At 36.5% G+C, this 26,796-nt stretch overlaps 2 protein-coding genes across 4 annotated transcripts; both read right to left on the bottom strand.

Annotated features, from left to right (window-relative positions):
- Positions 1 to 1,399: 1,399 nt before the first annotated feature.
- wasf3b (WASP family member 3b) lies at positions 1,400 to 14,816 on the bottom strand. 2 transcript variants are annotated; one of them, XM_039667012.2, is made up of 9 exons: positions 14,681 to 14,816; positions 9,653 to 9,818; positions 7,253 to 7,387; positions 6,776 to 6,929; positions 4,906 to 5,023; positions 4,485 to 4,666; positions 4,154 to 4,408; positions 2,721 to 3,028; positions 1,400 to 1,872 (listed from the first exon to the last, which is right to left on the bottom strand). In XM_039667012.2, the coding sequence occupies exons 2-9, from the start codon at positions 9,783 to 9,785 to the stop codon at positions 1,715 to 1,717; spliced, it is 1,443 nt and encodes a 480-aa protein (XP_039522946.1). In that variant the 5' UTR covers positions 9,786 to 9,818; positions 14,681 to 14,816; the 3' UTR covers positions 1,400 to 1,714. The 2 variants fall into 2 exon arrangements, with proteins under 2 accessions (XP_039522946.1, XP_039522947.1); XM_039667013.2 differs by having other exon boundaries at positions 14,716 to 14,806.
- Positions 14,817 to 16,411: 1,595 nt separating this feature from the next.
- On the bottom strand, positions 16,412 to 26,355 carry cdk8 (cyclin dependent kinase 8). 2 transcript variants are annotated; one of them, XM_039667009.2, is made up of 13 exons: positions 25,900 to 26,355; positions 22,799 to 22,874; positions 21,717 to 21,827; positions 21,479 to 21,619; positions 20,492 to 20,549; positions 20,267 to 20,398; positions 20,043 to 20,186; positions 19,803 to 19,872; positions 19,641 to 19,713; positions 19,278 to 19,375; positions 19,047 to 19,134; positions 18,746 to 18,907; positions 16,412 to 16,847 (listed from the first exon to the last, which is right to left on the bottom strand). In XM_039667009.2, the coding sequence occupies exons 1-13, from the start codon at positions 26,025 to 26,027 to the stop codon at positions 16,722 to 16,724; spliced, it is 1,407 nt and encodes a 468-aa protein (XP_039522943.1). In that variant the 5' UTR covers positions 26,028 to 26,355; the 3' UTR covers positions 16,412 to 16,721. The 2 variants fall into 2 exon arrangements, with proteins under 2 accessions (XP_039522943.1, XP_039522944.1); XM_039667010.2 differs by having other exon boundaries at positions 19,056 to 19,134.
- Between the last annotated feature and the right edge of the window lie 441 nt (positions 26,356 to 26,796).

Below are 26,796 nucleotides of genomic sequence, written 5' to 3'. Positions count from 1 at the left end.
TTATTTCCATATAAGTAACAATAGTTTGCATGAGCACGATTATAAAAAAGAGTGAGTAGATGAGGCATGATGACGTTTATTGCCCCCCAAAAACTCAGTAGTCCCATTTAGCCATTTGTTCGCCTTTTTCAAAACAAGTAAAAGCTTAAAAATCACAAGGGGGTATTTCTGACCTGAAAATATCTAGAGCTTGTTGTTTCAGGCGTTTAACCAAAAACCCATTGATTTCGGGATGATGTAAGCAGAGGCGCTAATATGCTAACTTGTTTCTGGGCCCACCAAAATACATACATCACTCTATTGTGCGAAGATTAACCATGGGCCGAGGGTTAATGCCCGATGCACATGACCGAGAGATTATCGCGGTGACATTTGAGGGTTAGTTCTTCGACTAAAACATAATATCTCTGTCTGTTTTTGAAGAGCTTTGTAAAATGATGTTATCATGCTTTGTGCTTGGTCTCTGATGGATTTTCGACATGCAGATGAACCTTTGCCTATTGAATCCATGATTTAAATAGCCTTGTATCCAACTGTAGATGATTGTGCTTTGTAATCCAATGTAAAAGCTTGAAAAGCGAAGGGTGAAAAAGGGCTCGGATGGGAGTCTGTCTCCTGTTCTGGTTTATTTGAAGAGCATAGAAGAGGAAATCACCTCTGGCTTGGTGTCTCGTGAGGAAACTTTCTACATTTACAGTAGGACTCAGAATCGTTCTGTACTTTATTTAGATACTAGAATCGAAATCTTGGAAGTATCCGAGGAGCAGTCGGGTGCATCGGTCTCAGCATCTTGTGTACACGTATGCGTAGTTTTAACTGTGAAATGCACTTTATTTTTTTGATGAGAAAAGGCACAACAAATTACTTATCTGCAAATAAAACAATATTATAAGAATTATAATCAACATGCACTAATGAACATTGTAAAACATTGTGTTAATGTGTTGTATATTTTTCCAAGGTGTTGGTTGTATACTTTTATTGCTTTGGTTAGTTTAATGAACTGAGAGATCTTGTTAATTTTGTATTAAAAGAATGTGCTGTGCATTAAAAATATCCTCGCCTGGGTTTATTCACACTTGCGCATCAATTGGCTGGGTGCCTCAAATCCACTGTTGCCATGGCGATCCCAGGCTCAGCTGTACTGTTTCCATAGAGACATGAGGCTCGGAATCAAAACTGTCCTGTTTCCATGACAAAGGCACTGAGGTGAGCGACTTAACGTGATTCGTCAGATTTTTATTGCCGCGAAACTGCCGACCGCCGCACACGTGCACGAAGACACCAGACATTACCAAGAAAAAAACATTTCAGGTAGTTAGTTTAATCGAACACCTCAGGCCAGTTCACACAATTATAATTACTGACCTGAATGTTTCTCAACATACATGCAAAAAAGTCTGTTTTTGATGACCTCAACATGCTTTTTTAAATCTTTAATTCCAGTTACTATTCACGACATACAGTATATCCATATCATGTATTAACAAGTGTTGCATTAAAAAGCATTAGAAAAAATGGAAAAAGCATCATATGTGGTAGCTCAGGGAAAAGACTGACTATCTGATTATTCCATAATACAGACAGCCTATCACGCCTTTATTAAAATGCATTCAGTACAAGATAATTTTGTGTATGGGAAATGCAAATTTTATAGTTCGCAGGTAAATTACCAAGTAAGTGTCTGTGAATTTTGTGCATTAGTGTTGTTGTTTTAGTCAGACCAATCATTGTCCTCCAGCTCAGATTCGTCCTCAGAGTCACTGTATTCCACAGCGATGCGGCGAGACAAGATCGTGGCGACATCATTGCCCACCGGTTCTCGTTTTGCCTGCTGTTCCTGCTGCTCTTGAACCTTTTTCAGCTGGATACCTGCAGTACAAACAAACACACACAAACATCAGCAACTCAACTCATTCTTTTTTAATGAGAGATGAACAAGAGTTTGTGGGCAACTTTACAGAAGTTTAACTTTCTGGAAATGAACGAAGAAGTGAAGTCAGTGGAGCTCATATGATCCATCTCCTGTGAGATACTGTAGTCCAGTGTAGGCGAGACACAGAAGTTAATGTTACAGGGAGCAATTTCACTATTCAATATGGTTTGTTTCTGCCCACACGCAGGGATAAAATAAGAAAAGGATGCGTGGAAAACAGAAATTGTCAGGGGTTTGATTCATGCTTTGACTGTTCAAATTGTTCATGATATGATGTATTATGAACTGCTGCAATTTATATAGAAAAATATTAATATTCATTGTTGCTAACAAGTTCAGTCAGATGGGGTCAGTGAATACTTGCACTCAGTAAGGAGGATGTAATAAAAGGATCAAAAGTTGTAGTAAAGACATTTATAATATGAAAAAAAAATATTCTTTTAAAAAATAACCAAATAATCCTGAAAAAAATTGCCACAAAATATTAAGCAGAAAAAATGTTTCTTGAGCCGCAAATCAGCATATTAGACTGATTTGTGAAGGGTCATGTGACAGGTGTAATGATGCTGAAAATTTAGCTTTGACTCAATTTTAAAACATTAAAATAGAAAACTGTTATTTTAAATTCTAATAATATTTGACAATATTGCTGTATTTTTGATTAAATAAATGCAGCCTTGGTGAGTTTTATAACGGTAAAGCTTATGAAAGCTAAAAACAAAACAATTGTTTGTGTATAACAAGTGTAAAATGCTTATATTCATAACCTAAAAATACTTCATACCCATTCTTATAGCTGCGAGCAGGTCGCTGCGAGCATCGTTGGTGGGTTGGGCCTCGTTAGGCACAGAGGGCCGTTTGGGAGTGATGGATTGGGCTGCACTGGGAGGGGGTGGGGCTAAAGGTGGAGGAGGGGCAGCCATTGGTACAGAGGTAGGTGGAATGGGTGGGCCATAACCAGCGACTACTCCCATTGGTCCTAGATGTCCTGGAGGTGGGACCGGTCCCATGGGTGGCATTGCAAAAGCAGTTTGTGCTGATGGGATAACAGCAGGTGGTGGAGGCGGCGGCCCAGAATTCATGTAATCCACACTGTCAACAGAGAGGAAGAGGGAAAGAAAGCTAAATCATGCTTTTTCACCTCATTCAACATAAATTGATGCTATATAAATTCAAAAGTAAAAATGTCATAAATTTGTTGATCATTAGGGTGGCAGTATTGTGGCATTTACAATATAGACCAGGGGTTTTCAAACTTTTCAAAGGACAACAAAATCACCGACCCCCTTGCAGAAAGACCATAACATGTAGGCTGTGTCCGAAATCGCATAATCTTTTGAGCGATTTATATACAAAATATATAATACATTATATATATATATATTAAATGGGAAAATTAAAAAAAATCTATAATTGTTATATTGTTTTTAATAAAACTGTTAAAGTAATACAAATCTTTGTTAACGACAAATTATTTAGATTATATATATATATATATATATATACACGAATTACGTTCAAATATATATTATTTATATACATATATTTAACATATTTTTTTTATTTCACAAATAAGTTTACATTTTTATAACTGGATAGATCTTAATCCTAGAAATTAGATAAAATCTCATAATTTCTGAACAGTCTTTAGAAAGTAATACTAGAATGTAATAATATTAAGTAATATTATATTAACTGTGAAGTAACATATATATACTAAGTAATATTATTAAAATATGTGAAATGTACGTTCCAAACCTGACAGATTTTCGATTATCTTTGGAACACCAATAAAGATCTTTTTGATGAAATCGAAGACATTTCTGTCCCTCCATTGACAGCAACTCAACTACCACTTTGACGTTTCATATAAAAGCCTACATTCAACCTGTTCATCATATAAAGTGATCTAGCCTCTTCAGGAAAGTTGGACTAAACCGTTCAATTCACATGGAGTAGTTTTATTATCTCTTTATGAACTTTTTGAATCTATAAGGTAGTAGTTGCGTAGCTGTCTCTGAAGGGACAGACACCCCACGATCTTCATTTGTGTTCTGAAGATGAACGAAAGTCATAAGTGTTTGGATGGAATGACATGAGGGTGAACAATTTCACTTTAAGTTTACACATGATCCAATATAAATCGTATAGATATTACACAACTTCCTTTTAGAATACATTTTTCAAGTTTGTTTAATCTAAATAAAAATGACAAACCTGTAGTCGACAGGAGGGAGGTTCATAGAGCCATTAATAGTGTTTGATGCTGGTGGAGGGGGCGGAGCCTGGTGCGGACGACCCAGTGTGCCAGAGCGGTATGCCATAGACCCACCCCGGTAATCCTGCTCCATGGTCATTTGGGAATGAGCTGACAGGGCCGCCATGCTGGGCGGAGGCCCAGAATAAGTGTGGGCATGGCCAGCGTGGTTGGCCATGGAGAGATAACCGTGATCTGCATGATCTCCATGAGACCTGCATGAATTATGAATAAGATTAGATCAAACTAGAGTTTATATATGTGCACTTAAGTGCATGTAGCCCATGTTACCTGTGCTCTGGGGATATGATGCCCTCCGAGGAGCCTCCTCTGTGCACAGTGTGTGAGTGTCGATTGTCAGGTCTCAGTTCCTTATCGAATGCCATCATGTTCCATTCCTGCCTGCGGTTTCGAGCTTTTCGCACCTTTTTCACCTCCCTCTGTAGCGTGCCGTCCACACACCTTCTCTGCTCCTGTCGCACAGTTTTAAAGGACAGAGAGATGTTTAATTATCACACATCACCTCATGAACAAACACTATGCTAGGTTTCCTTTCTAATGGGATACACACACAGCCAGTCAGAACATATTTGATGTTTAATATACATTTATGTGGAGTGGGAAATTTGACAAATGATATTTCACTGTACACTACCATTTAATTTTAAGGTGGGACAAAAACTCAAGAGAGAGGAAGAAAAGGGTGTTCAACCTTCTGTCGTCTCTTCTCTTTCCTCTTGTCTTCTGTGTCCTGTAGCATCTTCTCCTTCCATAGGTCAAAGAAGTATGAGGGGTCAGTGTAGAACTTCAGTCCTTCTTTATCATCATCTCTATGGCAACATAAATGACAAAACATGTCATTTTCATGACTGATTTTGGTTCTCTCTCAATGAATCGCTCAATAAAACGACGAGTGTGGTAAATTTGGCTCTGAATACATTTATGTAACCAGTTGCTAGATTGCTTTTATGGACCTCTTCAGAAGGGAAAGAGATTTTAAAAGCATCTTGATGCATCTTTTCTGACTGGCTGCTTTTCCAAAAGTGCTATTAATTGGCCATTAATCATTTATGTAAAAATGCCGAAAACTTTGTTAACCGTATTCAGCCGAACAGAGAGAAAAAGAGCGCAACCACTGTCCCTTGAAACATTCTGCATTAGATCTGTTTAAGTATTCATGAGTGGCCCATATTCTCTACCTTTAGAGCTAGCGTTCACATGAACTACATCTGCCAGCTTTAAGTATTCATGACTGCTCCAAATTCCTTAATCAGACTTTTGTCTGACAGATTAAAAGATACATTCATCGTCTTCATTTAAAGGTTCAATGTGTGACATTTCTGAGGATCTATTGACAGAAATGCAGTGCGCACTGTTACAATCATGTCATTTTTTCCGCGCGCACCTTTGCGCTCACGAGGACGCGTCGAGTTTAAACAATGGTGTGGTTCTTCTCCCTCGCTGCATTACGGGTTTGCTATGTGGGGAGAAATGTATTAGCCACCGTAGCTTCTTTGAAAGGGAAGGGTGAGCAGTGGGCTGAGCCCTTAGTGCAACTCACAACCGAACCGCTAGATGGCGCTAAAATCTACACACTGCACCTTTAACTTTGGTCACCACTCTAATACATATTAATGTTTTGGGAAATAATTAATGTAATATTTATTTCTGGTATATTCAATGGTATTTTCTGACAATTTTTTAATGGTATTTTTCTAATCTGTCGAGGCAGTAAAATACTGTAACAATGTATACATTTTATGCAAGTACAGGTTTTAGATATTATATACAGTAAATGAAATGCTGCATCAGAGCTGATTTCCTATTTGCATAACACTCAGAAAGCGTCTTGTTGTCGGACGGCTGTGCATTGGCAATATATGATTTACTAGGCAAATATTACAAAGAATTAATGGCAAACATAATATCAATGTAGGTAAATTGGAGATTTAATTATACGTATAAGATTTAATTATAATTAATAAAGATAAGTGAATAATAAAATGTATTATAAAATGTATTATTATTAGTAATATTACTATTAAACTGATAATAAAAATAATTCCAAAATAAATTAATGAAATAAAAATAGCTAAAATTGTTAACATTCAATTTCAGATCACTGAAATGAAACTAAAATTAAATTAATAAAAAAAATATATAAATGCATCAATAGATTTATAAGATTAAGCTTGAATTATTAATTAAAATTGTTAATAAAATAGTACATTAAAATTGTAATAAAATTGTTTTTTTTAAGTTTTCCTCATGGGGACATTTGCTCCTCAAACTCTGACCCAAAAATGCATAGATCCATTTCAGTTTGCTTATCGACAAGACAGAAGTACAGTTGATGCTATTTATAGTTTGATAAACTTCATTTTAAAACATCTTGAGGACCATGCTTGACTGCTTTTATTGATTTAAATTCTACTTTTAATACTATCCAACCCTATATTTTTTATAACAAAATAAAGCAGTTAGGTGTGAATCCTTTACCAAAGACTGTATTTTACATGAATTGAGGTTCCAAATTTCCCAACTGGGGATAATAAAGTGTATTTAGTTTCATAGACACATACCTGTAGGGTGAGAGAATATTAAGCGGAGGTGGTTTATCACTCAGATTGTACATCTCTGTGACCGGGATCGGTACGCTGCTCTTGGACACCACCTTCTGGTCCTGTACGGTAGAGCTTTTGAAAGCCTTCCTCATGTTTATGTCCTGAAGAGAGACTGCACAGGGTGAAGGAGAGAAAGAGAGAGAGAGATTGATTACACCTGCGCTCCTGAGTGTGTAAAGTAAACTCCAGTATTGATCTTTTAATTGAAAAAAGAGATGTGAGGACAGGCTTTAGTCTGGTAAAAGAGATGTGGGGTGTGCAAAATTTTTTGAATTATTTATTTAGTTGATTTTCGTTTTGCAGGAATACAGTGGTATTGATCTTACACTGGAGCCATGCAACCTCAGAGATTTGTTTTAAGACAAATTGAGATGCCAATGGCCGCCGTATATTGAGGGATGACCCTGCACCCTTGTTTCCCAGAAGCAGACTCACCTTCCTCGACTGTGGAGTCCAGCTGAGTGACCTTGACGGCAAGACGGTCAATCCGATCCTGCAGAGAGTTCGCCCGCAAATAGAACAAGTTTGCCTCGTTGAACAGCTCTCCGAATATGTCTTCTGCGTGTTTACCTTTCAGATAAGAGGAGAATAAGAATTTCATTTGTGAGGAAAACAGATGAAGATAAAAAAAGGAAATATATATCATATAATGATGCATTTCATATATCAAACTCTTCACTGACAGTTTTGTCGCCTTTATAAAGTACATTATATTTCAACAAACTTTATTAGGGGCAAAATTGTTTGTTGTGATGTAAGTGACATCAAAAGTTGTAATTTCTGAAAAAATGTATATAAATAATTTTCACACAATCTATTTTTATATGATCAGTTTAAAAATATATATATTTTAGTCTAGGTTCGAGACAAAATAACCTATACATTCAAGCAAAAAATTAATCATGGTAAGTTAAAGGCATTACGTTCATAATTTAGTAACTAATCATAATATTATAGAATATACAAAATATATAACAATATATATTATTATGATACTAGCATCGCATGACAAATAATTAACTATTAATAATAATTTTACACTTTTACATTTATTTAATATAAAAAATTAAGTTATACAAAAGTGTAGGTAGTTGATTAAATTACATAAATTATTCATAGTTATATCAGTATGCACACACCTATACACACATACATTATTTGTATTATTTATATATACGTATATATATATATATATATATATATATATATATATATATATATATACACACATACAAACTAACTTAATTTATGAAATTTATGAAGATTACTAAATTATGAAGTTTTCTAGTTTTTTTCTGTATTTAAAATATGAATTTTCACGTGCTTTACATACAGCGAATACAGAACATTAAGGTACAAAAAATACAATTACATTCTGCAGCTTGTTCTAGAAAATGTTTAAAAAGAAAAACAAAGAATACACTTAACTTTTAACACATCAACTGAAGCTATTAATAACTGCTGTGTTAAACAAAAGCACACAAGAAAATATTTACAGGAAGGAAAAGTGTCTGTTCCTAACAAATTCCTGGCCTGCTATGAGTATGACCCAGTGCACATACACACACACACAGTATATACACCACAGATCACACACTTACACTTACACTACAGTGCTACACCAACCAACATATGAAAAGCATGTTTCCAGACATGCACATACTATTTTTGTCCCAAGCATAAAGCTTTCCCTTCAAGTCCAGTGGGCTGTCATTTATATTTAATCCACAGCTGCTACTGAAAGGCCGTCTCCTTCTACAGGCATCCACTGAACAACACTAGCAGAGGCACAGTAAAGACACTTGAGGGGATTCAGGGGTCAGCTGCGGAGTTATGGAACAGGTGGACAGAAAAAAAGAACAGAGGATGGATAGATGGATGGGCAAATCAGTAGCTGGATATGCAGAGAGAGACTTGCCGATTCAGAGGACATGTTTTCAAGATAATAGTCTTACGTAATACAGTCTGAGAGTCCCGTGAGTCAAGAGGAATTATTATTAAGAAGCTTCTTTCTGGCATCGTGAGCCGAAAATACCACTGGACCACTAAATTATAGACCACATAGAATGGAAATATAAACCAAATGTCTAAAATGAATAAGAAATTGAACTTTTGGTATGCAAGTAAAAAATGTGAGTGAGAAACTCGTCGTTGTTTTTGTGGGTGGTTACCAGGGCGTTGTCATGTGGTTTTGAGGCTATGGTCGTGCTTGTTGCTCGTAAAAAAAATAAGTAGGAAACACCCTCCATAATGCGATCGCGACAGTGACCCGGAAATGGTCCAGGGGGCCCAGATACCACCTAGCACCTTTTTTTATGCTCTTCTAAAATATATTACAGTTCAAAAGGGGGGCCAGTGAGATTTGTTTTATTAATATTTAAAAAAATATATTTGACAAGTAATTTTTTTTACATTGTATAAAATCCATGATGACTTTGTAGTACATAAACGAATCAAAAAATTGTCATGAAAATATACAAATTATTGGTTATTATTCAGCAATAAATGCTTCAATAAGTTACCGCAACATACGTTTTTAAATTTGAATGAAATTTAAGTTGAAAAGACTTAAACATCAAAGTTGATTGTACTTAAGGAACTTTTTTTATTTGATTTCTTAGCTAATTAAAAGCAAGAGATAAGAACAAATAAAACCTGTCAAAGGTCAGAAAATGTGTGGCATTACACATTTGACATTTCTGAAATGATGGCAACACCCCTGGTCCTTGATTCTAATAAGCTTCATTCAACAACAACAATAGAAGCTAAAGCTAAATCCCTAATTAGCCAGTTAAACATGTGTGTTAAATAAAAGAAAGGAACAGAGTAACTTACTGAGACTGCTGAGTTGGCGTATGATGGCAGAGAGCGTGTTGTTCATCACACACTCCAGCTCGCTGCCGATGCCCTCCGGTAACACCCCGCGGCACAGGTGCCTGGGCTCAATGTTTCTCTTCACCAGCGGCATGGCTGAACCTTATACGGCCGCAGCACGCTCTACCTGCCCGGACAAAACACAAACGCTGTATTTCAAATCACACACGTGCACAAACTACAGCTGAAGCGTGAAGGCAAGGCCCATCTATCACGTTTACTCAGTTTTCAACTGTATTTGGATGGAGCTCAAATTATATAACAGACACCCACACATTGAGAGAGAGTGAACGTTCAAATGAAACTGGGACAGTTGGAGATCAAGAAAAGGGAACTGAGTTACTCAGATTTTGGTTAACCCTCTTACACTAGTCAAAACCTAAACTGACCTCTGACTTTGAAATCACGCTACTGACGTTCAGCACAACTGAGGCTCAATCAAGCCCAGTACAAACAGAAACACAGACTATAACTCCCTCCACGAGCGGCCTAGCATGGCAGGATTACAAAGCATTAAGAAAAGAAGATAGGTCTACAGTCAAAGTAATCCTGTTCATCATCCGAGCGGCCCAGCTGTAGATCAAAGGGCAACAGATGCAAACTGATCATTTGTTTCCCATGGAAACAATGACATTCTCACTTCTAATCATTCAACTTCAAGGTACATTACATGGTGGTTTGTGTGTTGTTGATGTGTGAAAATAATATTAGACTGATTTCTGAAGGATCATGTGACACTGAAGACTAGGCTAAGATGCTGAAAATTCAGCTTTACCATCACAGGAATAAATTAAATTGTATTATTATTATAATTATTATTATTTATTTTTAACAACATTACTGATTTATTGTATTCTTGATCAAGCAGCCGTGGTGAGTGTTAAAGACATTTAAAAAAACAAAAATATATAATATTTATAGTTAGAGTTGAATTTCTTCCCTACAGATGTGTTTATTATTAATTATTTATTCTTATTATTTGTTATGTTTACCATATTGTCTCTGAGTCTGCACTGGACATCTTTACATCATAAAAATATGTAAAAAAAAATAAATAAATAAAATCTTACTGAATATGAAATTAGAAAAGTAATCTAAATATTACATTTTATCTAGTTATTCATGTACAGCCTATTTGCTATGGTATGACTATTACAAAATTTTGTTTTGCATGCAAAACTGTGTATGAGATTTAATATTTTTTGTGCACAGCACTAAAGATATACCACGTTTTAAGACCGTTTATCATTTTATGTTTAAGTTTCTTCTCACATAAGTAGCCCAACTAAGCCATTTCATCTGGTTCAACTGAACACCATGACTGAATGCTCCCATCTCTGGAAGAATAACCCCCACATTGATTGGCCATCTGTGAGGCCATCTGCTGTGTGATTGGCTAAGGGGGGGTTGAAAGTCAAAGATTAGGGACAAGAACAAAAGGGATGGTGGGACAGCATCTCAGAGGTCATCTTATCTGCCTGCTTCACAGCTTCCTGTTTTCCAGCTCCACACCCAGCTCTCCATTTCCTGTTCCTCTCTGTGTCACATCTCTGACTTCCTGTTGTCCCAAACAGCCAGAACAATGATGCAGTTGGGGTGTGAAGAAAGTTTCACTCGCACACAATCACAACACTTTAATAACTGCTATGTAGCCGCAAACTTCCACCCATATCCCGCTTGTACATAATAAACACAACTACGAATGCAATTTGTGACTACTCCCTGAAACCAGGCCCAGCCTTTTCTACACTGATTTTGAAGGAAAATAAGAGGAATTCTATTAAATAGATTTATATTTCGTGAAATATATTAAATGGAGCTGAAAGGGAGCTAAAGTATTATTTAATTTGCTAAAACATTCAATAAATATACATGCAACACATTATGAATGACAGAATTCTGCAAACAGTATATATATATATATATATATATATATATATATATACGTATATGTCCACACATATGTGTCCGACCCATCCTGTATGTATGCAGAATTCTATCAAAAATATAGACTGTATTTGTGTTAAACGCAGCTGAAAGGCAGATAAATGCATAAACACATTTTTAAACAGCCAAAACATTTATTAAAAGTAAATACAACATTGAAAATGACAGAATTCCTTAAAATTGGTAAAAGCCTGTAAAACTACTTGGATTTATATACAGTAAAATGTGTTAAATGCAGTTGAAAGGCAGCTAAAAGCGTTAACAAACTATCCAATACATTTAAAGTAAACTCAACATTGAATATTACAGAATTATAATACAGTATATGGTCAAATCTGAGGAATTCCGTGAAATGGATTTACATGGTAAAACGGAGAAGGCAGCTAAAATAAATAAATAAATAAATTAGCCAAAACATTTAATAAATGTTTAAAGCTGCAGTCCGACGTTTTTCCTCTTTGTCGCCATCTCTGTTCGAAATCTGCAATTGCAGTCATTCGTGGAATTATCAACTTTACGCGAGTTGTACTTCAACACCCTCGACACGGCACAGTGTGGATGAACACAATGTTTGAGGAGAGCGTGAGGCTGTCAGTCACTGTGCCGATGTGGATACTGTCATTCAGAATCACAGATTATTCTTTTTGGAAGTATGACCAACATAATTTAATTTTTCACCGGAAAATGTCTGAACTAGTAAGAAACATCCACTTTTGTTGTGGGTCTGACATTGCAGTATCGCGGTGATTAAATCTAAAAATCGCTTATAAGTTAACATATCACGCAAAACCGTGCAAATTATACTTAGTACTCTAAATTGTTAATGTTAACAACGCCAGTACGTGACTACATTTATTGTTCTTCCGAAATGTATCATTGTTTTCGCATGGGTTGCAGTCTCCTTTTATTACTCCGAAGAACGAACGAAGTCTTCAGCATTTTACAGCGGGGGAATCTGTTGTCACTAGTGATTGTCGTTTAAACCTTTATGTATCCACCATCAAATTAGTAAATTTAATTATATCAAGTGCAGTGAGAAAACGCTATAAATCTCCACCTCCAACATCCTCACTCGCAATATAGCCTACTAGCCGAGACTTCTTCTTTATGTGTACAGATGTGACGTAATGACTCGCCATGCTCGAATCTCCCGCGGAAATCCACCAGAACCACTGGAATTAAAAACATTATTACAAGCTTACCGCAATGAATCGAGCTGCAGCAAGCAGATAGTTTTAAACACTGGCTAGTTATGTATTTTCTCAAATATGTATTTTGGATCATTTTTAACCCCCCCAAAAAAGCTACGGACTGCAGCTTTAATGCAAAGTTGTGAATTACGTTTCTTTAAATCTTATAGAGTTTTATTTCATGTGGACCTGCAAATTACACACTCAGAAACTGAACCTGAACAATGACTGTGAATTACATTCATAAGCTGTAGTTTGTTACCATTTACCATAGTAACTGCAAATAGACCTCCCTGCAAATATGCTATTGGGCCTCACACAGACACTGCTGTTGTTGTAGTGTAATGAGGTACATGTCTGTGAGAGTTGTAATGCGTTCATTAAGTAAGCGCACTATCTCTACGGCATTGTAATTCTGCAGCGCATGGCAGTATGGACACAACCCACACTAATTACATAGTGCATTGAATTAAGACTGCGCTGGGAGGGGGGCCAGAGACACAGGAGACAAAGAGACCAGAATGGGAGTCTGAGTGGCATGAAAAGCAGTTCGTGAGATAGTTACACAGGAAACTGTTTCAGTTGGGAAGAACGGATCCAGAAAGAAGGGACGGGTAAAGAGGGAATGAGTGAAAAAGTAAGAGAGAGAGAGAGAGAGAGAGAGAGAGAGAGAGAAAGGGATGATGGGGGAGGGAGAGTGGCAGGGGACCTCAGGGAAGCCACTCTGAAAGGTTCCCGGGACAATAGCCCTCCGTTCACACGGCAACAGAGAAGCTCTCCCATGCATGTTCCGTTCCCTCCCCCAACCCCGTTACCCCCACTCTTCAAATAAAAGAAGCACTCCTGCCTCTCTCTCTCTCCTTTCAGCGGCCTTCTATTTCCATAAGTCTGTGCCTGCTCCAAAAAGCCACACACACATAGAGCACTTCAGAAAGACAAAATCCAAGCTACACCTTATTTCATATAATGCACACTTTGGGATGCTGGAACAACAAGCACGGATATAAAATGAATAGTGTGCATCTCACAGCTGTTTACAGCCCCATTAGTGGTGCTGACAGGCTTTGAAGTCCATCAGACCCATCCCGTGACCACAGGAGGCCACATCCTGTCCGAACTATGAGGGAGACACGAATCCACTCCCTAAACGACAGGACGGCAATGCATTAGCTATTCATAACTGAAGTAAAGCGCATCTCTGCGCGTAAGACTATCCATTAATATTTCAGAACGGATCACGTCACACATGATGAAGGCTTGTGAATGTCACGAGCAGTTGCCCTGTCAGATTTCAGCAAACCCGCGCATAACGCCTGGGTTTATCTCAAAAAGCATTCAAAATTGCACAAAGCACAAAAAGCATTTTTTTTTAACATTTAATCAAGTTAAATTAATTAAGTTTACGGTTTTGTTAATAACTAAACAAGTTGCGAATTTTGTATTATATTATTTTGATAACAGTTGACTAACAGAGCACTTTCAGTCTTTACAGTGATTGGGTTGATCTCATTGAAAATTTGTAAACTTTTTTTGATTTATTTTTCTTCGGAGGACATATTCTAGTATACGGCACGCAACGCTTGTTATTGTTATTAGATATAACAACAACGCTATTCTCATTATTATTATTAAGGCAGTATAAAAAACACCAAATATAAAATAACAACATGTATAGAATATGTTCCCGCTATTAGTTAAAAAAATTAAAAATAAAGAAGAATAAACTCAACACTGAAGAATCCCAAACCTCATGTTCCACTTATTACATAAAGCTCGATAAACAGTAAAGATAAGAAGTGCAATATGACAAAATAACTACATTAGCGAAGATAAGTAGATGTTTGATGCTTACCAAAAGTGAATTTTGAGGGAAATTAATTCGCTCACATGTCCAGGGTTTCAGCGGTTCGGGTTGCCATCCTGTGTCTCCATCGGGTCCATCCATCTGACCATTCCAAACAATCCGCTTGGGGCGGGGCATGTTGAGTTCTTCGCACCAATCAGCATTTTAGAATAAGAATTTAATGCGCCACCATTTGTCACACTCAGCCTATCAGATGCGAGACTGAGGATGATTGACAGAAAATCCCCGGTCATTGAAGGCGGGCTTTAACTGGGGATATTGGGTGAGCTTTACACGCCACAGAAAAATGGTTCATAAACCTTAGGCTACTTATTATGGATCAGCTAGAATTGAAGACTAAATAGCATTTTAACAAACGTTTGGCACCATTCACAAATAGAGTATACAATAGGACACGAAAAAGCAAATTTTGACCATGGGTGGGTAATAAACATCAATTATTATAGCAATAAACATTAAATGAACATAACAGGTTTGAAAATGTGGTCTAATTTAAGCAGTCATTCAGCAGGGGTTACATGGTTGTAATAATTTGCCAGCAATTAAAATAATGAACTAAGCAATAAATCATTTCAATAAAATAAAATGTTATGCACTAACTATAGACATCTGAAGTGGGATGGACTAAAATAGATTAAACAAAAAATTAAATAAATAAATTAACATGGAAATGTGGCAATTACATCAAGCGATCGGAGCCATGAGCTAATTTTAATGACCCAAGTCTGGATTCTTATGTAATCATTGTTATAGACAGTATAACAATGCAATATAATAGCCCTTTGTTAAAGACTTAGTAGTACACTAAAATACCAATAGGCAGAAATCTGAAATTTTCCTGTCCAAACTGGCATTAGATGCAAGTATTGTTTTTTGATTAAAATATATATATATATATATCATGCATTTTATCATCATGCAAATATCATGCATTTTAAAATAGGTTATAAAAGATAACCCAGCCATAATTCCTAACTAAAATGCTCAAAATGATATAAAAAGAAGCACAAATTAAAGCATTGCCTGTGTTTTATTGCCACTGGAAACGTAAACAAACACTCACACAACAGCTTTTCCACTTCTTTCATTTTTTTTTTAAATGCTTCCACTTTTATTGTCAGGATATTTGTTTCATGTAAAATATAGTACAGTACAATGCATGTTCAATCAGCTGTCCACACACTTTTGTCATTAAGTTCTAAGGCCGATCTTTCACGCATAACAGCCGGTGTGACAGCAAAATGGAAGTTGCTGACCTCTCCTAATGTAAAACCGAAACATTAAATTATTAACTACTAAAATCAAGATAGTTGTCTCTTTTATATCGCCTTCTACCAGTATGATCCAGCAGGGGGCACTAAAGGTTCTCATTATGCTTCAGTCAGCAGCTCCTGCACAGAGAATTCGGTCCCCAGCAATGGGCTAAAAGAGTGAGTGCTTGAGTATTCATTATGTGTGTGTGTGTGTGTGTAAGGGCAGACGGAGAGACAGACAGACTGACAAACGTCATTCTGTCTTTGCTGGCAGTCACATAGCAGCTTTAAGTCTTGGAGAGGCCAACGTTTTTTCAAAGTAAGAACTAAAGAGATTGGATGGTATGGTGGATCCCCACCTCACTCCAAACCAGTCTCACTACATAGTGCAGCTGTTCAGTACCACATATTGAGAATGTTTGTTGCTTTTTTTTTTGTTTTTCATGTGAAGTATCACAGACTTGCAGCGAAGACTATCACCAATGGAACAAATATCTGTTTTTCATCAGCTTTTTTCATGTTTTCACAAAGTTTATGCATAATTTTTTTTTCTTTCTCCTTTTGTAAGCGGAGTATAATGTTGGCTGTACGATACGGTGATAGTTGTTATGTTACGTATACAGTTATTGTTCCTGTGGTGTCTCTATGGAAATGCTGCACAGCAAAGCGCCCAGTGGGGTAAGAGGGCAGTTCAGCGCAGGTCCACACCCGCCTCCCTAAGTACATTCTCCCAATTGGGCACTGTGAAGGGGGGTGGGGAGGGGGCATGGTCTGACTCAGTAGCGGTGGGTCTGGTGTGAGTACTGTGGAGGCTGCTGGGAGGTAGAGGAGTATCCCATGCTGCTTTGGGGCAATGATGTGCTTGGTCCTGGGTTCTGGTAGGCAGCATGTGGATTGGAGCGCTGGAACACAGAAGAAAAGCGACAGTCTTTGTTTTCAAATATATGCCCAGCAATAAGCACTCAAGACAAGAATACTTGCATGCTAATGGTTCTTATATCTCATATACATTTCCATGTAACAAAACAAAAACAACAGCCTGTCAGTATTTTACATTGCTATTCTATACCTCCTCTTTTCTTAGTCTTTCTTAGTCCTCTTTTCTTAGTTTTTTATTAACACCTTTCCAAGTCTACCAAATTTTAAGAATGATCTGAAAGATCCCCAAACTCCATCAAAAATTTTATATTTGTCCCTTAAAATATAAGTCATCTTTTCCATTGACATATTTGTTACCATTTCTTTTAGCCAACCAACGCATATACTTGGTGCACAAATACTCTTCTAATTTAAAGAAATAAGCTGTTTTGCTTGAAGAATGCAAATATTCATAAATATACACTCTTTTTTAACTTGATTTCCTTAGGAAATAAACAACTTTATATTCTTATGTTAATTCATGTTCATTTAATGCTATAAATTAACAAGGAAGAGATGATCGGTTCACGAGCAGCTTTAACTAATTCTCTACAACGATCTTCCAGACACATTATAGAGCCACAAAACGGTATTTGTTGTTACAAAACGGTATTTATTGTTACATTTCTTTACAAAAATGACCAAATTTGAAAGTTGAGACTTTGTTTCATTTCAAAAGTAACCTGGTCTGTCCTGTCTGTCAGGGTCCTCTCTGCTCCACAATGCATTTATTCACTTCCTGAGAACATGGTGGGGCATGAGAGGCGTGGCATGTCGGACAAAGCAACAGTAACTAAAGGGTGCGGGTCTTTACGAACGGTCAATTACAGATATAACCTGCATATCCTCCATGAGTGCAACCAAGGAGGACATAATCACAACTATCGCCTTGCCGGCCTTTGGCCTCCCCAGTTTCTCGCTGACGATCGGTAATAGTTGATAAATGAAACTTTTCCCAAAACCTGTCGGGAGTAGGGCCACAACATCTCCTCCAATCAAAATGTTTAACAAACACTCCTCTTGTTCGGGCTTCAGTTTGCAAATGGCGAGAATATTCTCCACAAGAGAGCGAATTTCATCCCGTGCCTCTATATCCGCGGTCGTTTTCGGTTTCCCTAACCAAAAATACAATCTTAAACTCGGTGCTTAGCGTCTACATCACAGCTCTCAGCCCGCCCTCTGTTCGCTGATTGACCGGCTGTTTTCAGGCCGGAGGAAAACAGAGACATGTCGATGTCTCAGAGTGAGTACAGAAGCGAACTGAAATAGAGCGGAAGTACGAAGTCTGACGTAGTCAGGCTAAAAAAAACCCACTAATATAGTGAAATATAAATTACAATGTAAAATATCTCTTTTGTATTTTAAAATTTATTTTATTCCTGTGATGACAAAGCTTCATTTTCTTCGGTGTCACATGATCCTTCAGAAATCGTTCTAATGCGCTGATTTGCTGCTGAAGAAGATTAACATAGATGTCAATAAAACAATGTGTCACTTAACTTAACTGCATTTACCTCAGGACAGGAAAGTTATCCAGTTTGTTAGTTAGATATAGCTTATTTACAGTTGATTATATCTTTTTTTTTTAAACGTGTAATGAAGACAAGACACCTTATGTGCAACTGAGTTATATACAAACATTTAAGTTTTCATTTGAGTGTAATTATTATAGCTGAAAATAAATAGTAGGTGAATATAATATTTTTGGCTCTGTTGTTCATTTTAATCTCAAAATATCATTGTAATGTACCAAATGAGAGGGTCCCTATATAGCATTAGTTTGGAGAGATGTGAGTGTGTGTGTGTGTGTGTGTATACTTATTAAACTGTCCTGTTTTAATACAAAAGATAAAGGTTTTTAATTTTTATTATCACGCATTACCTGGTAATCTGAGGTCATGATCAGACCACTTGAGGTAGTAGTGGGCGGAACCACTCTCACCTTCTTCAGAGGCGGGCCTTGTGCGTGGCTGTTGTCAGGGTTACCTGTGTGCCCCGCCCCATTGGTGTGGTTGTTCCCCTGCTGTTGCTGCTGCTGGTTTTTCTGCATATGGGAGACAAAGAGAAAGAGAAAGAGAGTCAGGGGACATGATCAAATCCAAATGCATTTTTTTTAAATAGCTGTAATAAATATTAAAATGAACACAGACACACACAGAGTAAAAAAAAAACGGAAAACACACATTTCTTACTTTATCTGCCTTGTCTTCTGGCTCCTCTTCCGTCAGGAATTCCCGTTTGGGATAAGGAATCTGGCATCCAGCAAAGACACTAAAACAAAAAGTTTTGAAGTTATGTAATTAGAGCCTGTGCTTGACCTAATTTCAGTGTACATACATTAAACATACAGAAATCCTAATCAAAATGGCTCATGTCATAGACAGATGGCTGATTTTACGCTTCGCATTACTCACTCAGACGTGGGTAACGGCTCCTCCAGGAAGTACGGGTCTTGCATGGCCTGCTCAGATGTGATTCGGCGGATTGGGTCCATAGTAAGCAGCTTTTGCAGCTGAGGGAGTGCAGATGTTGAAAATTAAAACAAATATGGTTATGTTTACATGACAACGATGAACTAAAAACAGCTATGTTTTCCCTTTGAGTTATTCACGTACAGACAACAACATTGTCAAACCGATCCCCGTTGACAAAACTCATAAAAAGTTATCTGTTTTTTTTATTTATTTATTGTAACCTATGTCATTTAAATGGCCACTAATTAAAACGTATAAACTGAACATACAGTATGAGACCTGCAATTCCTTTCACCCACTTACCAAGTGGAATGCTTTGCTGTCAGGTTTGACTTTATGTTTCTCCATATACTTTATAAGGCTGCAGTTAGTGTATCTACAGCAAGAGGGACAAACATTATCAAATCAAACACAAGTAAATGAAACACCTTATTAATAAGATTTTGAAGATGAAATCAAACTAACGTGTTCCTCCTGAAGTCTTTCATCAACGTAGAGTGTTCGGGCATCTTCTTAATGTCCTCCCAGTCTTTGTCTGAGAAGAAAATTAGATTACGCACAAAGATTACTGACTGAAGCATTGTTAACCATCAACATTAACTGAACTGTAACTGCAAATATAAATATTTGAATTACAAAAATGACAGATTTTTTTTTTACTTCTATGGATGATCTAGATTTGAATGAAAAGTGGATGTTGAATACCTGCAGGAAAGCCCATGACGTTAAAGATCCGGTCCAGCTGATCGTGATGGTAGGGATTACTGGTCTTGATGTCCTCCTGTCGACAGTGGAAGATCGGCTCTGAGGTCAAAAGCTCAGCGAAGATGCAGCCAATCGCCCATATATCTGTAAAGTAGACAGAAAGCCACCTAAAACACACTTATTAGAATGAGCATTTGCAAGACGCTCATAAACTAGCATCTCACCGATGGCTTTGGTGTAATGTCTGGCTCCCAGCAGCAGCTCTGGTGCTCTGTACCAGAACGTAACAACTACAGGGTCCAGATCTGCTAAAGGCTTCAGTGGTGAGTTGAAGAGCCGTGCAAAACCCATATCGGCTGCATGTAAGGGAAGGAAGTTTAAAAATGCTTATTGTGCATCAACACATTCAGATAAACACGTCTCTCTTGTCAAAAGAGGTAATGTCATACCTATCTTCACACGTCCTCTTTCAGGACCTTCTCCCATTACCAATATGTTTGCAGGTTTCTGTGGTGAAAGAGTCAAAGTTCAGAGCTGTAACACTTAACGCTCTCATTTCAGTGTGGTAAGTGATGCTGTAACCAGGGTCCAAAATTAATTATAAATGTTTGGAATTTAAAAAAAAAAATTAAACTTCTTCTTTAATATTTTTATTTTATTTTTTTTATATTTATTTCTAATTTCAATAAAATTAGAAATAGATAAAAAAAAAGATATTAAAAACTAAATGAAGTCTGGTTTCATTAGCACACCTTTTGCAATAATTGCTTAACTTTTATTTATAATTCATCACTCATTAATATGGCAACAGTGTTATTTTAGTATCATTTATATAATATAAATATAATTATATGCTTTATGTTATAAGCATTTTTGTTCTTTAGTAAAAACAAAAACATTTAAGGGAAATTTTGGTATTTCATTTGGACTATTTCTGAGTAAAAAAAGGTGTAATATTTCTATTTAGGTGAATATATTTTTTAGTTCAGTTTTAGTAAATCTTAAACTTTTAAATCTTTAATCTTAAACTAATATTTAGATTTTATTTTATGTCTTTCATAATGATGAAATTCATTAGTAATTTTGTCAGGTCCTTTTGTAATTTTTTTATTTTTCTATTTAGTTTTAATTTATTTTTTAGTTTTGTTTTAGTACATCTTAAACTCATTTAATGTCAAAGCAACATTTATAAATGTCAAGTGTTAAGCTTTTAGTTTAATATTTATATTTTATTTCAATTGCCAATTGCTCCCTGCTCCCTAAAATAATATATTTTTCAAACTTTTAGTTAATTTAGTTAAATTCTACTACATTATTAAATTCCATTTAGTTAAATTCTACATTGCTACCTCACACACAACTACTACTTTTAACCAAGATGACCACAAAAAGAATGATAAACATGTATGAACATTAACTATTCAAATGAACCTCACCAGGTCTCTGTGCAGGACCCAGTTGGCGTGCAAATAGTGGATGCCGTCCAGGATCTGGTAGAGCAAAGACTTTACCATCCCACGGGGCAGCTGGAGAGGCTTCTTATTGGCCTTGGAGGCTCTGTGGAACTTGATGATGTGCTACAAAGACACATAGACCATCAACAAGATAAGTACTGTATATAAACATTTCTCTGTGCGTGTATGCATAATGCATGAGTGCCTGACGGTGTGTTACCCAGAGGTCATGCTCAGCGTAGTCAAAGAGAAGCCACACTTTGCGGTCTGCATGTGACAGGAAAACCTTCTGCAGTGAGATCACATTGGGGTGTTTCAGTTCACGCAGCAGCTGCAGGGAGCAAACAAGAACGAACACACACACAGTCAGGCGCACATGCTGAGACAGACATCCACAGAGGCCTCACAGAAAGTAACCCAAAGTACACAAAAACACTTCAGCCTGAAGTATGCTTGTTAGAACCACAGTTTGATCAAAAATGAAAAGACTGCCATTGTTTTTTCACCCTCATGTTGTTCCAAACCTGCATGACCAAAGAACGCAAAAGGAGAAACTTTGAATAAAGTGCTGGTCGATCTTTTCCAGGAAATAGTGAATGGGTGCTTAAAGCATTATAAAAAATCATTATAAAAATGCATTAAAAAAAACATATGACAGCTACGTGAAGAAAAAAAAATATTTGTATAAAAGCTACAAATAATCAGTTAATAGTTCATACTTGTAAAAGTAATACTTGATAAAGTTAATAATCAAGAAATGGATCAGTTGCAAACAAATGATTCAGTTTTGTGGACTGGATGACCAGATTCATTGATGAGAGCAGATTCGTTCATTAATCTGACAAATCTAGTTGCAGTTTCAGTCAAGGAGAGATTGATTTTCAGCCTGCTACTCACACAAAGCTGTCACATGATTTTAGTGATCATGTGTATGGACCACTTATATGACATTATAATCTTTTTTTTTATTATTTTAGAACTTCACAGCCCTTGCTCTCATTCTCTTTCATTATATTGAAACCGTCGGGTTTAAAACAACATGAGAGTGAATCAATAATGACAGTTTTATTTTGAAAAGTGAATTGTCCTTTACTGCATTATGAGAGAATGAGCATGCATTCAATAAAAGAGCACTTATATTGCACTTACAAATTCATAGAGCTATTCACAGTTTAACACTCTAAAATATTCACATGCTGCAAATGTATTTGTAGGAATTTATTCCACCTAGATTTGCATGTGCCATAACTACTTGGAGAAGATCCTCTTGACAGGAACACATTTAAAGCTTGATGTACTTACTGCTATCTCTCTGCATGCGGACATAGAGATCCCTGTGCCTTCAATCTGCTTCAGAGCATAATCTTTATCATCCTTCCTGCAAATAGACATATCAGCAACCACAATTACTCTTCAGTCCATTACATTTCCCCAAATCTTTCCCTACAGATCATATTAAACCCCCATTTAGAGAAAAAAGAATCCACTTGGAAAGACCACGCAGAAGTTAGCAAGATTTTAACTCTTTCAATAATAGCACACCCTTGTAAAGTCAAAAGTCTCCTGGTGAGACATGGAAGGTAATAGAAGGGGGGAAAAAAGCCTATAAAAATCTCACAACGCCCTGTCCAGTTTCTGGAGAACAAATTAGCTGTAAACCAGTCATAAACAACCAGCTTCTATGGTGAACAAAAAACATTTTTAAACACTTTGGACCTTCAAGTGAGCCTCTGGCCGCCAGACAGTCTGGACTTCAATAGCCCAGCTTTGGGTGTCTGACGCGTCCGGCACTTCAGAACCAACTCAACACATCAGCAGATCCATTCTTCCTCCGCCAAGATAGTTCGCAACTGGTGTGAACAAAATGTTGTTGTGCCTAGCACTAAAACAAATCTCTTGAGATAGCACTAAATGCAATAAAAATGTTATGAAAATTGGGAGGAATGCTATTTCATATGCCTCAATATTACAAGCGATGCCCCTTAGACATTGTGTTATACTCAGTCAGTTTCCCAGCAAAAAAACACCAGTAAAAGTATAGCTTTTTTTCATTTCAATAAAGTCTTTTGTTTTCATTCACTGATGTTGCAGCTCTAATTTCTAATCAGTAAATGAAAAACTGTTTAAATCATCGATTTATTTTATTTCATTCCAAGAGTAAACCATAGTTTCAATTAAACTGGAATTAGAAATTTTGTTCCATATGAAATGGTAGTTACAAAAAATACTTTTATTTTTCCTAAATTGTTTTCGGTTTGATTTTTTTCTAGATTATGTTGTAATAGTTTAAATGCTAATAATCAAAAAGGATATACCCAAATCAACAAAATGTATAAATTTAAATTTTACCAATTTAATCATTTTTATGCTCTATGTAACTTTTTAGAGATTCTGTGTAGTCTGTTTTAAGTATAAGAAAATGTATAACAGTGGTAATCAAATAAACACATATAATTTATAACAATTTAATTCATATTCTAAAATGTAATGTTTAATTCTAAAATAAAATGTTGTTTTTTTTTTTGGCAAAGCACTGCACAGGTTTACTATTCAAATTCAAACATGGGCAAAACATTGTGTGATATTATTTAAAACAAATGTTTTTTATAAACTGTATTAGTTTAAGAAGTACTGTCTACTGTACAACAATAATATATTTCTTCTCATATTGTCATAGTTTGTTCAAGCCAAGTTAAACCAAATTCTTATTTTGTCCGGTTATACTGTAGACCGGCTTTGAGTATCTGAAGATAGCTGTATCAAACGAAATGGTGAAATGCTGGTGAAGTGACTCTCAGGGCAGCTCTGGAGATGAATGCGTTCATGTCCTGAAAACACTACAAGAGTCACATCATGTACTTCGGTATAGCAGACGAAACTCAGACAGATGCAGAAGAGTCTTTATAGTGGTTTCATATCCACAGAGACTAATCCATATCTCAATTTGATTTTCACATCACTGATTTATTCGTCTAAATTCTGTGACATTCAAGTTATGCAGTAAAATTCCATTTTTATTACTGGCCTTTTTCGCATCATGAAAATTATAAGAATTAAATAAAGACTAGCATGGGTGTGGTGCAGTCTATTAAAGCATGATAAGTTACTTGACAAATTCATGAAAACAAAACTAATATCTAATCTTAGAAAGGTTACATACATTGTCATACTGTTATGTTCAGCTCTTTGATTCTTTGATTATTATGTTTGAACTTTGAAGAGAATCATTTGTCTTGCTTTGGATGAAAAGCACAGACAAATTCCTGTGTTTTTGTCCCAGGTGTGAGCAAGTTTTGCAGAATCTATTCCTATCAGCAAGTAAGCAAAAACATTGAGGGCAAAAGAATTTAAACACCCTCTTCCCCCCGAAACAGACCTCTGGTTTCCCTTTCTCCACCTATCCTCTTCTGTAAGCCTGAATAAATTCAATTAATTTATACATTTATACTCAAGTCTTATTTTTGCCTTGGAAGGGCTTTGTTGGCACAAACCAATATGAAGAACGGCTTGTCAAGGCTGTAACAACCTTTCATAATACTCGACATCTAGTCACTGACGCAACCAGTGCAAATGCAGAAATAATTAAATAGAGTAGCAAAAGAGAAATAGAGATACCCTGCAGACACCTGAAAGTGCAAAGAAATCTGTTCAGTGAACCCTGATCTCCATAATAATATCTCAAAAGTGACGTCAATAACATCAGCAATGGATTCAGGTGTTGACATGAAATTGAAAGACATCTTTACACAGCTGACAAATTACATCACAAGTATGAGGAAGGCTGGATACTCACTCTGTATGCGATTACTTCCGCCAAGGAACGATGGCAGACAAAAATGTGTTATGGGTGTTATGAATTATGAAAATCCTTGAAATATAACATCATGAATATAGAAAAACGATATTCTAAATTAAATCTAACCATTTATTAGAATTCTCTGCCATGATGACAGAGGAAACAAGCTATGATGCTGCATTTTATTCACATAGACTGTAAAGCAGAATCTGAGGCTCTTTTGATAGAGCCACAGCTGAATAGTTGAATAGTTTAGAGCTGATTTTTAACTGGAGGTAAATATAATTTTCCTCATCACGAAGAAAAAAAACGCAACATATGCTATTGTAAATCGAAATCTGCATCAAATGCACCTGTGCCCATCATAACTGCAAAGCAGCACGTCAATCACAACAACACTCCTGCCTGCTGACGTACATGCACATTTCCCTCGAAATAAGCCTCTGCTGAAAGTGTGAGCTGTGAATATCAAACTCGCTTTGGAGACAAGAGAGCTGTCTCTCTAAAACACGGGGCCGGATAATACGGTCTGTTTTGGTTCGTGAAAGCAGAACGCGACGGCAGCGCAGGCCTCATATCGCTGCACAAGTCCATCCTGCAAACTCACCCATCTTTCCTCTTTGCTTTGTACACATGGCCATATGTCCCCCGTCCAACTTTACATCCCTCGTACTCAAAGAGATCCTCGACTCGTTCTCTCTCCCCGGTGAGCTTCACTTTGAAGTCATAGTCCATTTTCACCGTTATTCCGGGGATCCGGGCTGTGGCTTCCCTTTAAAGCGCCGCTGGGGAGGCAACTTACTTCAAGCCCCGTTTAGACAATTAGTTGCCTTCCCTCGCGTCGCTTTCAGCTCAACTAAAGAGTCCACATCTACCTCGCGCGATTAAGGGAAGCTGACACGACGTATGAAGCACGCGTGCTTTTGATCTGAGGAAAAGTGCAGAGTGTTATTAGACTAGCAGTCGCTTTCTATGATATTTCTGTGCAACTGCGCCGCTCAGCCGGTATCTCACCCGGGAGAGTTGAGCGTCCACGTACGGCAATGTCGCAAAACGTCGTGAATGTCATAACCAACCAACCACACAGACAGCGAGGGCTTTGTGGCGAACCACGTGGATTTTAACTCTTTGCTAAAGAACGCCTTTGTTTTTCTGTTTTTCATGCGTACATATTAGAATTTAGATAAAATACATAGGTAAATGTTAATTTACAATATATAATTAAGAACACTTATACAAAGTATATCTGGCTAAATTATACAAACAATAAAAAATAGATAGAACATTATAATAAAGTATTATAAAACAAAATAACACAAATATTATTTTAAATATAAATATTATATTTATACACAATTATTGATTTAATTATTCATATAAAACACTTCACTGTTATTAATTATTAATAGTCCTATTAAGTTATTTTGTATGGTATATTTGCTGTTGTTCAGCTAGATAAAATGTCAAAGATTATAAACAATGTTTGTATTGTTTACATAATATG

Source organism: Pimephales promelas, chromosome 22 (assembly GCF_988280905.1).
Source record: "Pimephales promelas chromosome 22, fPimPro1.hap1.1, whole genome shotgun sequence".
NCBI classification, from domain to species: domain Eukaryota; kingdom Metazoa; phylum Chordata; class Actinopteri; order Cypriniformes; family Leuciscidae; genus Pimephales; species Pimephales promelas.
The sequence above is the reverse complement of the archived record's forward strand: the minus strand, read 5'-3'. Positions and strand labels throughout refer to the sequence as shown.

What these genes read in the sequence shown, in the direction of transcription:
- wasf3b (XM_039667012.2), bottom strand. Translation starts at nt 9,785, where the DNA reads ATGCCGCTGGTGAAGAGAAACATTGAGCCCAGGCACCTGTGCCGCGGG. An exon ending in AATATTCTCTCACCCTACAG is followed by an intron (nt 5,024 to 6,775) that starts GTATGTGTCTAT and finishes ATGTTGCCATAG; the next exon opens with AGATGATGATAAAGAAGGAC. An exon ending in CTCCCTCCTGTCGACTACAG is followed by an intron (nt 3,029 to 4,153) that starts GTTTGTCATTTT and finishes CTCTGTTGACAG; the next exon opens with TGTGGATTACATGAATTCTG.
- cdk8 (XM_039667009.2), bottom strand. Translation starts at nt 26,027, where the DNA reads ATGGACTATGACTTCAAAGTGAAGCTCACCGGGGAGAGAGAACGAGTC. An exon ending in ACGCTGAGCATGACCTCTGG is followed by an intron (nt 21,620 to 21,716) that starts GTAACACACCGT and finishes GTGTCTTTGTAG; the next exon opens with CACATCATCAAGTTCCACAG. An exon ending in GAGCCGTTACCCACGTCTGA is followed by an intron (nt 19,135 to 19,277) that starts GTGAGTAATGCG and finishes TTTTTGTTTTAG; the next exon opens with TGTCTTTGCTGGATGCCAGA.